At 46.0% G+C, this 11,274-nt stretch overlaps 1 protein-coding gene across 1 annotated transcript; it reads right to left on the bottom strand.

The window, feature by feature from the left end:
* Positions 1–713: 713 nt before the first annotated feature.
* LOC124691699 (tyrosine-sulfated glycopeptide receptor 1-like) lies at positions 714–10,840 on the bottom strand. Its single transcript, XM_047224974.1, has 2 exons — positions 9,273–10,840; positions 714–3,849 (listed from the first exon to the last, which is right to left on the bottom strand). Exons 1-2 carry the CDS (start codon positions 10,697–10,699, stop codon positions 777–779), a joined length of 4,500 nt encoding a protein of 1,499 aa, XP_047080930.1. The 5' UTR covers positions 10,700–10,840; the 3' UTR covers positions 714–776.
* Positions 10,841–11,274: the final 434 nt, after the last annotated feature.

Below are 11,274 nucleotides of genomic sequence, written 5' to 3'. Positions count from 1 at the left end.
ATCACCATCGCTCCTCGCTGCCGGCGAGTGGCAACTCCACCGCTCTCGCCGGAAGTGCCTCCTCCTCTTATGTCACCGCACTCGCTTCCACGCGTGCCCCCTTTCACTTCCATTCCACTGGGATCTACCCAGACCGTATCAGCAGCGACGCACCCAGGCCGTTCGACGAAATGCCGACCCGGATGTCGATTCTTGAACCGCGGACGTGGCCGTCGAGAACCTGGATCTGGCTCGTATACCAGGCATTGAATGCGTTCTGACGGAGGGGCGAGCTGCAGTGCAAGGCCCGTGGTTTCTTGGTCGGGTGAATCATCCTACATGGTACGTAGGTTCTTCTGGTCGCCATTCCTCTCGTGTTGTGCCAGTGGCGGCGTACTTATGTGCGTGCTGAGTTATATAGATTTGAAAGATGGTAGTCGTATTGCATTCTCAATTTTCTCACTCCATTCCATTTGACGCTTGGAGCCCTGGACCAACCATTTGTTGTACTCCTATCTAGTAATTGCGCAATTCACCTCCAACTCTAGTGGTTTTCAAAAATCAGAGTAGCCCGACCAAACTGCTGATAGCAATAATATCTGCGCTTGAATGGAAACGGTTTTCAACCATTCACCATGCAAAGTTCACTGTATGTAAAGCTCAAAAGTGGCAACCTGTTACTGCCGTACAAAGTACAAAACAAACTTTAAGACTATTAGAATTACTAGTCCTAGTGAAACTATAGAGGTTACAAGTACATTGTGCACGAAAACACAAGATGATCTATCATTTGTAGCTCACTGTATCTTGTCTGATCTTTGCAGCAGCGGGGCAGCGTCTATGCTGGCCAGACAAGAAACTACTTCCATGATAGTTGGCCTCATGAACTGGTTATAGTTGACACATTTGCAAGCAGCTTCAAGAACCTTCAGCATCTGCTCTTCGCATCCTGTACCTCGAAGTGCTGGATCAAGGACCTCAACTTGCTTTCCCTCAGACTTCATCTCCAGCGCCCATGGGACTAGTTCTTTTGATGTAGATAGGACTGGAACAGGTCGCATTCCAGTGAGCAGCTCAAGCAGGACTACACCAAAACTGTACATGTCGCCTCTCAGCGTAGCAACCCATGCTTGTCCATACTCGGGAGGTATGTAACCCATAGTGCCGGCCAATTCAGTTGTGACATGAGTTTGGTTGGGACGGATCAATCTGGCTAGCCCAAAATCAGCAACATAAGCTTTAAAGTCTTTGTCTAGTAGGATGTTACTGGCTTTGATGTCTCGGTGAACAATTTGTGGGTTGCAGACTTCATGGATATAAGACAGGCCCAGGCTTGCTCCCTGTGCGATCTTGAGCCGAGTCGGCCAGTCAAGAAATGAGCTAGTATCATCATACCTGTTATGAAGCCAGTCATCCAAGCTGCCATTCTCCATGTAGGAATATACGAGAAACCTTGAGTTTCCCTGTACGCAGTAACCCCACAGCGGCACAAGATTTTCATGTTGTGCCGTGGAGAGTGTGTCAACCTCTGCACTGAACTCCCTTTCCATCAGACACATCTCACTATTGAGCTTTTTGATTGCCAGCTTGGAGCCATCAGGTAGCTCTGCCTTGTAGACTAATCCATAACCTCCACATCCAATTACATTCTCCTTGTCAAAGTTATTGGTAGCTTTCACAATGTCAGCAAACTTGAGCTTGTTTTCGTCTCCCTTGCCCTGTGGCATCCGCATCATCACTAATGTTTGGTCTGAGTTGGAGTAGAATGAAGTTGCGTCAACATCTTCTTTGTCCTGCCTTTTATTATTTGCTGTCAAACACTTCATTTTGACCGAGACAAGGAGAAGCCCCAACAACAAAAGAATAGCAATGCCCCCAAAGAACACACCAAATGCAATTGCAAGAACCGCCTTCTTATCTCGTTGTTTCGTGGGGGGCGGAGGTATTGCGGATGGATCACACTTTTTATTTAGCATAGAGCCACACAGCTTTGGATTCCCGTCATAACTAGAATTCGAAAATGTATTAAACTGGCCTCCAGATGGAATAGGCCCTTCAAGATCATTGTTCGAAATGTTGAATTTCGAAAGGAAGTTTAGGCTATTTAATGCAGGTGGGATTGCTCCTGTGAGATCATTACTGGACAAGTCCAGAAACTGCAGATTTGTGAGATTGCATATTGATTGTGGGATCTGGCCTGTCAAACTGTTGAAGCTGAAATTGAGTGAAAAGAGGGCTTTCAACTGACCAATTTCCAGTGGGATCTCACCAGTGAATTTATTATTGCTTAAATCCAGCACTTTAGGGAAAGCAATGGGTACACGGTATTGAAGTGACGGACCTGTATAAACAGGCAGTTCGAAGACCGTTGGGTCTAAATCGGCTTCAGTCTTCTCTGACTTCAGCATTGGCATATCCATCAGTGTTATTGGAATTACCCCTGTGAGATTGTTACTTGATATATCTAGATAGAATAGTTTGCTCAGGGTTTGAATCCATGCTGGTATTGATCCCTCGAGTTGATTGTTTGATAAGAATAACGCCTCTAAATTTCCAAGTTTTGATATCCAAAGAGGTATTTTACCGAGCAATTGACAATCTTCAATACCCAAAACCTGAAGATTCTTAAAACCATCAATTATATCATCCTCTGGTATGGACTCATTCTTGAAGTTGCCACCAATAAGAAGGGTGGTGAGGTTCTTGGAGCTCCTAAGTATCTGGAGTGCACTTGTGATATTTTTCAGACTATTTTTAGCAAGTGATAGGAATGCCAGGGACTTCAGATTGCCTATTGTTTCTGACAACTGGTCATGGAACTTATTGGAAGATAGCCGCAGTGCAATTAGATTGCTGCATGAGTAAATGCTTTCCGGAATTTTACCACTGAAACTGTTGCTCATAAGATCTAAAGTTTTTAGATTGGGTAGGTTCGAGAAATTGACCTTCACGAGTTCTCCACTGAAACTGTTGCTCTTTAAGTCAATGGTTAGGAGATTTGTGCAGTTGCTCAGAGTTGATGGCAGCTCTCCAGACATGTTATTGTTGTTCAAATAGAGCTCCTCCAGTCTCTGAAGGTAGCCTATAGATTCCGGAATCTTGCCACTGAAATTGTTCTCTCCAAGATCAAGGGTTGTCAGATTATTCAGTTTGACAATATGTGCACCTTCAAGTGTTCCTTGTAATTCATTCTTGGGAAAGGAGAGGCACTCCAACGAGTTAGCATTAAAAAGTTCATCTGGCAGAGTCCCACTGAGGTTGTTGCGGCCAGCCTTCAGCACTATTAGTCTGGAACAGCTACCCAGTCCAGGTGGAATTCTTCCACTGAACTGGTTGAAACAGAGGTCCAGAACCGCGAAGGATGGCGAGCTATTGCAGAATTCACTTGGTATTGGCCCTGTAAAGCTGTTATTGCTGGCATTCAGTGCTATAAGATTCTCCATTGCCTTCCATGTTGTGGTTGGAAACGTTCCTGTAAGTAAGTTGCTTGAGATATTCAGTACCTGCAGAGGCCGGGCAGGGGTTGAAGATGACAACTCCTGGAAGTCTCCCTCAAGTTGATTAAAGCTGACATCTATGATGATGATGCTGCCTGAAGCCATCAATTCTTGTGGTAGGCCACCTGATAGAAGATTGTTTGACAGGTTGAGGCGCAGCAGTCCTGTGAGGTTTCCAAGAGAAGGTGTGATGTGTCCCTGAAGACCCCTAGAAGCCAGCAAGACATCCGTAACAATTTTATCTCTGCTACATGTGATACCTTCCCACTGGCAGCAATCTGTGCCATGCTGCCAGGACGCAGCGAGGCCACCATTTTGTGAGAGCCTGACGAGGAACTGGAGGAGGGAGCGCTTCTCCTGCTCCGTGCAGGAACTGCTAGGAGATGCTAAGGAAATTAGCAGCACAAGAGCAAGGCCAAGAAAAGGTAAATTTCTGTTGTATTTCATGCATGAAAAGTGGAGTGGCTGCATGGTTTTCTGAAGAAACTAGCATGGAAACCAGAGCTTAAGTTTTGCTCTGACTGGGCAAAAATCTATGGTCTAATCAAGAAAGAGCATGGGTTCAGCGAAAGATACTGCGCCTGCTTCCATTTTGTTTTGTCCCTTATAGTCCCTAGTCACCACAAAGAAAACTGGGGTCAAGAAAATTGGATTTTACACTACTGCCCCCCAGCCCACCAGCAACTTCCTAGTTCACACTGACGTTTCAGTGTTTCAATATGGGCTGCGTATTAATCTTCGAATCTTCATTAATACTGGCCCTACAATTATCTTTTGTAATCATCTTTGACTCTATTCTTATTGAGTTTTAACAACATGCCTTAATTTACTTGACCTGACATCACTTCTTTTAACGTTTTCACTAAACAAACCAAACCTCTTCCTACTAACACTGACAAAAATATTATTTCCTGATGCATCCTTCTGCCATTTGGTGAACAGGAAAATGTGCATATTTGAGAAACAAGAGATTTGCGAGGACTTGATCTGCGATGTAGTTCACAGGAAGATCATTCGGAGAGGGGCTAGATCGGGAGCAATTATGAACGTCTCAGTCAGTGTGTAGACAAGGCCAAGTGGACGGAAATAAGAAGTGCAATTTTGTAGCTTAATGGAGTGGGTAATCAGTGGTCTCTTCCATCTACTTGACCTGAGTCTGAGGTGTTTCCTCTTGTCAGTTATCACGCGGGCATCATCCGATGGATACGTTTGGTGCTCTTTTTGATTCTCCTGGCTCCAGTGGAGCACTACTATGGACGCTTTTGGCTATCATGAATTAGGAAGCGGTTCAAAACTTCAAATAAATTGGGGTTGCGTATGAGAGCTGGCAGTGGTGGCACTTGGTTCCGATGTTTTGGGTAGATAAGCATGGTCTATAGGCCGGGCAGGCAGGGCTGCCAACTAGTCCACTTGAGTAGCTCTGTTTAAATATTTGTGAGCAATGTACGATGTTATGTTTCTGTGGATGATGCTGTTTTGATGTTCGTTAGTTTTTAGAGAAAAGGCCGGATCCCTACTTTTCATAGGAAGCAATAAATTCTTACAGACTTGATGTTCGTTAGTAGGGTAGATGTCCCTGAATATTGCACGGGTGACTAATAATACTCGTGTTCCGACTTCTTTTTGATATAACTGTTCTGATCGAGAGTAATGTAGCAAGAGGCTGGCACTCTTCTATTTTAGGATTGACACCCTAATCAGCAATTATTGACAACAATAGAAAAATAGGAAGTTTTCACTCTTAGAAAACTTGGTTAATTTGAAGGAAATTCTAGATCAGAAAACATACTTAACAATTCCCGAAAGTTAACATTTGTTTCTGAACTCTTACGAAATGAACATTAACCAGAAAGATGACAAAAGTAGAATAAAGAAGGAAAACAACATGAATTTTAGGAAATGAATTTTACTAGAAGCATCAATATTCCGTTACGTCAATAACGAGCATGAAAACGCCCGTCACTATTTGCAAAGTGGCCCTGTCGTAGAGCATCTCCAGCTATTCGAGCCCCCAGACGAAAATCCGGATATAACAAACGCCTGATTGGATGTAAAAAGGGCGTGGGGGGCAATATTTTCCCAGTCGCACCCCCGGCATTCGCAGCTGCGATAGTTTCAAAAAATCGTCTTCCCACTACACAAAAGAATCGCCAAAGTCCGGCGATCGGATTAGCCACATTCCGGTGATCGAAACAGAAACTAGATGATTACAGGCTCATCGGCGGTCCCGTCCTGAGCCTCGTCTGGCGCGGCATCGGGCGGCAAAGCGTCGGCGTCTGCAGTTGTCGTAGCGGCGGGAGTTGACGTCGAACATGGCCGTTGCGTAGGTGTCCTGGAACATGGCCGTGGCCGGCGACGCCGGCGAGAAGGAAGGAGAGCCGATCATACCTTGGGTCGGCCATGGCCCGGGGAATTGGCCGACGCACGGCTAGCCGAAGTTAATGGAGATCAGCCTCGCCTGTTCCTCCTCCGCCGCCGCCACCCTCTTCGCATTACACTTCTTCTCCCTCTCCGCCCTGCCGCGAGTTTCGTTCCGCCGTCGCTCCACATCCGCCACCCACTACGCGTTTGTCCAGCCCGGCGGCCTCTGTTTTGGCGCCCGCGGCTTCCTCGCAGTGCGCCATCGGCGGCGAGCTTCTTCGGTGGCATGGTGGTGGAAGGGAAGAGGAGAAGCTGCAACTATGGGGGAGAATGGCAGTAGCTCCTCTGAAATTCGGCAGGGAAAATGGTTCTATGTGACGCATTTTGGATGGAAAACAAAATTAATGGAGGGAACTACCAGTTCTCTCGGCGACAACGCGGGCCCACTCGACGTTTTGCGCGCTTTTGTTTCGTCCGGAGTCCCCGACCGGACCTCGAGAAGCCGGGAATGGCCCGGGCTCTCCGAATGGATGAAAGGCCTAATCTAAAGAAAAACGAGAAGTCAAAGACACGATTGGACCATTTTCATTCATCCGGATGAAAAAAAAAAGCGCTCGAGGCCTTTGGGGGAGACGGCTGGAGACGCTCTTAGATAGCGCATTAAGGCCCATCCCACACAGGGAAGCCCAAAACCAGAAAAGCTTCTCCATTCTTCACGGAATTCCTTCTCCACCGCCTTCTGCTTTTCCCACCATCGCCACCGTTCCTCGTTGCCAGCGATTCGCCGGAGAGGTGCCTCCAGCTCTGGTGCCACCGTACTCGCGCCGTATACTCTCTTCCACGCTCACGCCTATTTCACACGCGCGCTCCGGCATCTATCCCTCCGACGCAATGCCAGCCGTGTGGCCAGCGGTGTGCCTAGGCCGTTCGGCAAAATGCCGACCCGGATCTCCATTCTTGAACCGCGGCCGCGGTTGTCTTGGAAGCTGGGTCAGGACCGTAAATCAGTCTTGGGGAGCGCGTAGAGGCCTATCTGTACACGCCGGAGGTGTGAGCTGCAATGCAAGAGCCGTGGTTTCTTGGCAGCGTAAATCCTTGGACATGGTACGTAGGTGCTTGTGATCGCAGTTCCTCTAGTTTTCTGGCATTGGCTAAATACTGCTGTGCATGCTGAGTTATATGCATTTCAGAGATGATTTTCGTACTCCCTCCGATCTATATTACTTGCCACTAAAATGGATGTATCTAGATCCATTTTAGTGGCAAGTAATATGGATCGGAGGGAATATTAAATTCTCAAACTCTTAATTCATTCAATTCATCGCTTGGACCAAGTGACCAAACCAAACATTCTTTGTATTTATTACTCCTCCCGTTCCATATTAGTTGTCGCTGATTTAGTACAACTTTTTACTAAATCTACTAATGAGTAATATGAAACGGAAGGAGTACTAATTAAGTAATTCACCTCAAACACCAGGTTCCTACAATCAGCTGATCCAAAGCAAACAGCTAACAGCATATAGTATTTGCACTTCAATGAGGACAAATTGGCAAAATGGCAACCAGTTAGGCTTTGTACAAAACAAACTATCAATTTTCAGAAGCACTAGCTCTAGCGAACCTAAACAAGTTACGTGTACATGATGCACGAAAACACAAGATTTTCTATCATGTCTAGTTCATTCACTTCATTGTATCTTGGCTGATATTTGCATCTACATGTCAGTGTCTTTGCTGACCAGGCAGGAGACTACTTCCATGATAGTTGGCCTCGTGAATTGATTGCGGTCGACACATTTGCAAGCGGCTTCAAGCACCTTCAGCATTTGCTCTTCACATCCCGTGCCTCGAAGCGCTGGATCCAGGACCTCAACTTGCTTTCCCTCAGACCTCATCTCCAGCACCCATGGGACTAGTTCTTTTGATGTACATAGGACTGGAACAGGCCGCATCCCCGTGAGTAGCTCAAGCAGGACTACTCCAAAACTGTACATATCGCCTCTCAACGTAGCAACCCATGCTTGTCCATACTCAGGGGGAATGTAACCCATAGTACCGACCAGCTCAGTTGTGACATGGGTTTGGTTGGGATGCATCAATCTGGCTAGCCCAAAATCTGCAACATAAGCTTTAAATTTTTTGTCCAGTAGGATGTTGCTGGATTTGATGTCACGGTGGACAATATGAGGCTTGCATACATCATGGATATAAGAAAGACCTAGGCTTGCCCCTTGTGCAATCTTGAGACGAGTAGGCCAGTCAAGAAATGCAGTAGCCTCATCATCCCTATTATGAAGCCAATCATCCAGGCTCCCATTCTCCATGTAGGAATATATGAGGAGCCTTGTGTTCCCATGGATGCAGTAACCCCACAGTGGTACAAGATTTTCATGCTGTGCCATGGAGAGTGCATCAACCTCTGCACTGAACTCTCTTTCCATCAGACACATTTCACCGTTGAGCATTTTGATTGCCAGCTTCGAACCATCAGGTAGCTCTGCCTTGTAGACTAATCCATAACCTCCACATCCAATGATGTTTGCCTTGTCAAAGTTGTTCGTAGCTTTCAAAATATCTGTGAATTTGAGTTTGTTTTCTTCTCCCCTGCCGTGGGGCATCCGTATCACCACTAATGTTTGAGCTGAACTGGAGTAGAATGAACTTTCTTCAACATTTCCATTATCATCCCTTTTATCTTTTGCTGTAAAACCCTTCATCCTTATGAAGACAAGGAGACACGCCAGTAATAAAAGAATAGCAATACCTCCAAATAAAACGCCAAAGGCAATGGCAAAAACAGCCTTCTTATCTCGGTGTTTTCTGGAGGACGGAAGCATTGAAGCTGAAACACATTTATGAGTGAACATAGGGCCACACAGCTTTGGATTCCCATCGAAACTAGTATTCTGAAATGTACTAAACTGGCCTCCAGATGGAATAGGCCCCTCTAGGTCATTGTTCGAAATGTTGAATGCTGAAAGGAAGTGCAGGTTGTTCAATGCAGCTGGGAGAGGACCTGTGAGATTGTTGCTGGACAAGTCTAGCACCTGTAAGTTTGTGAGGTTGCAAATTGATTGTGGAATCTGTCCAGATAACTTGTTGAAGCTGAAATCAAGTACAGCAAGCACTTCCAACTGCCCAATCTGTGGGGGAATCACACCTGTGAAATAGTTGTGGCTTAGATTCAGCACTGTTGGGAAGGATGTCACAACACGGTATTGAAGTGATGGACCATTATAGACAGGCAGCTCAAAGGCGCTTATGTCCAAATGTGTTGAGTTCTCAGTTGATTTTAGCATTGGCATCTCCATCAAGGTTGATGGGATTTCTCCTCTAAGTTTGTTGTCTGACACATCCATATAGAAGAGATGACTTAGGGAGTTGATCCAGTCTGGTATTGGTCCAGTGAGTTGGTTGCTATTTAAAAGTAGAATCTCCAAATTTGTGAGCCTTGAGATCCATAGAGGTATTTTTCCTGACAATTGGCAATATTCGATGTCCAAAAACTGAAGATTCTCAAATCCATCAATCCTATCGTCCTCTGGCATGAGCTCTCCTCTGAAGTTGTGCCCTATAAGCAGAGTGGTAAGGTTCTTGCTGCTCTTAAGGATGTGAAGTGCACCTGTGATGTTTGTAAATTTGTTTTTGCCAAGTGACAAGAAGGAGAGATACTTCAGATTGCCTATGTTTGATGAGAGCTGCCCATGGAATTTGTTGCTAGATAGCCTCAGTGCAATCAGATTACTGCATGAGTAAATGCTTTCTGGAACTTTGCCGGTGAAGTTGTTTGCCCAAAGGTCTAAAGTTTTTAGATTGGGAAGGCTGGAGAAGTTGACATTGGTAAGTTGTCCACCGAGTTTGTTGCTCTTGAGGTCAATTGTTATGAGATTTGTGCAGTTGCTCAGAGCAGATGGCAGCTCCCCTGACATTTCGTTGTTGTTCAAATGGAACTGTTCTAGTTTCTTGAGCTGACCTATATAATCTGGAATCTTGCCACTAAATTGGTTCCCTCCAAGATCTAGGGTTACGAGATTTCTTAGGTTGACTATGGGTGCATTATCAAGAACTCCAGTCAAACCATTGTTAGGGAAAGACAGGTACTGCAACGAGGTTGCGTTGAAAAGTTCACCTGGTAGTGTTCCACTGATGTTGTTGTACCCAGCCCTGAGATCTCTCAGCATGGAGCAATCACCAAATCCTTGGGGTATGCTGCCACTGAATTTGTTGAAACACAAATCAAGCATATCGAAGAATGGCGAAGTGTTACAGAAATGAGTTGGTATCTGCCCAGTAAAGCTGTTATAGCTGGCATTGAGCGTTAGCAGATTCTCCATTGCTTTCCATGTGGTGGATGGAAACTGTCCTGCAAATAAGTTGCTGGAGATGTTCAGTACCTTCAGAGGGAGGGCAGGGGTTGATGATGGCAGCTCGTGTAGTGCTCCGTTGAGCTGGTTAAAGCTGACATCAAGGATGGTGATGCTGCTGGATGACACCAATTCAATTGGCAGACCACCGGACAGCGAGTTGTGAGAGAGGTCGAGGTACTGCAGCCCGGCGAGGATCCCAAGCGATGCCGAGATGCGCCCTTCGAGGCGCTTTGAAGCCAGCAAGACACTGGTGACCGTCCTGTTTGAGCTGCAGGTGATCCCTTCCCACTGGCAGCAATCTGTGCCATGTTGCCAGGACGCAGAGAGGCCACCATCTTGTGAGAGCCCAGTGAGGAACTGGAGGAGAGAGCCCTTCTCCTCTTCGGTGCAGGAACTGCTAGGAGATGCCAAGGAGATCAACAGCACAAGAGCAAGGCCAAGGAAATGTAATCTTCTGTTGTATTTCATGCATGGAAAGTGGAGTGGCTGCATGGTTTGCTGCTGGAGCTAGCATGGAAGCCAGATGCTTATGTTTTTGTCCTGGCTGTATAAAGCATCAATCAATGGCCTAATCATGAAAGAGCATGAGGGGAAGAAGAAGCAGATCTTGCTGCTCCCATTTTGTTTTGTCCCTTGTCGTGTAGCCAGTAGTCCACCAGCAGCTTCCTGGTTCACACGCTGACATTTCAGTGTTTCACTATGGGCCGCCTGCTAATAATCTACTGACAAGTCGATTGCCCAATCTTACCTTAATACTGAACGTACAACCATCTTTCGTAGTCACCCCTGACTCTATTCTTATTGAGTTTTGACAACATACTTGGCCTGACATCACTTCTCTTAACGGTTTCTCGAAACAACTCTAAACCTCTTTCCCACTAACACTTGACAAAAATTTATTTCTTGATACATCTTTTGCCCTTTGGTGACCAGGAAAGTTTTACAAGATAGTACCACCAGGAGATTTGCAAGGACACCGATTTGGGAGATTGTTCTGAAAGGCCCTTGCAATCTAGACCAGTCATCAGCGTCGCAGTCAGTGTGTGGATGGCAAGAAGTGCAATCAT

The sequence above is a fragment of the Lolium rigidum genome, chromosome 2 (genome assembly GCF_022539505.1).
Source record: "Lolium rigidum isolate FL_2022 chromosome 2, APGP_CSIRO_Lrig_0.1, whole genome shotgun sequence".
In the NCBI taxonomy this organism is placed as follows: Eukaryota; Viridiplantae; Streptophyta; class Magnoliopsida; order Poales; family Poaceae; genus Lolium; species Lolium rigidum.
The sequence above is the reverse complement of the archived record's forward strand: the minus strand, read 5'-3'. Positions and strand labels throughout refer to the sequence as shown.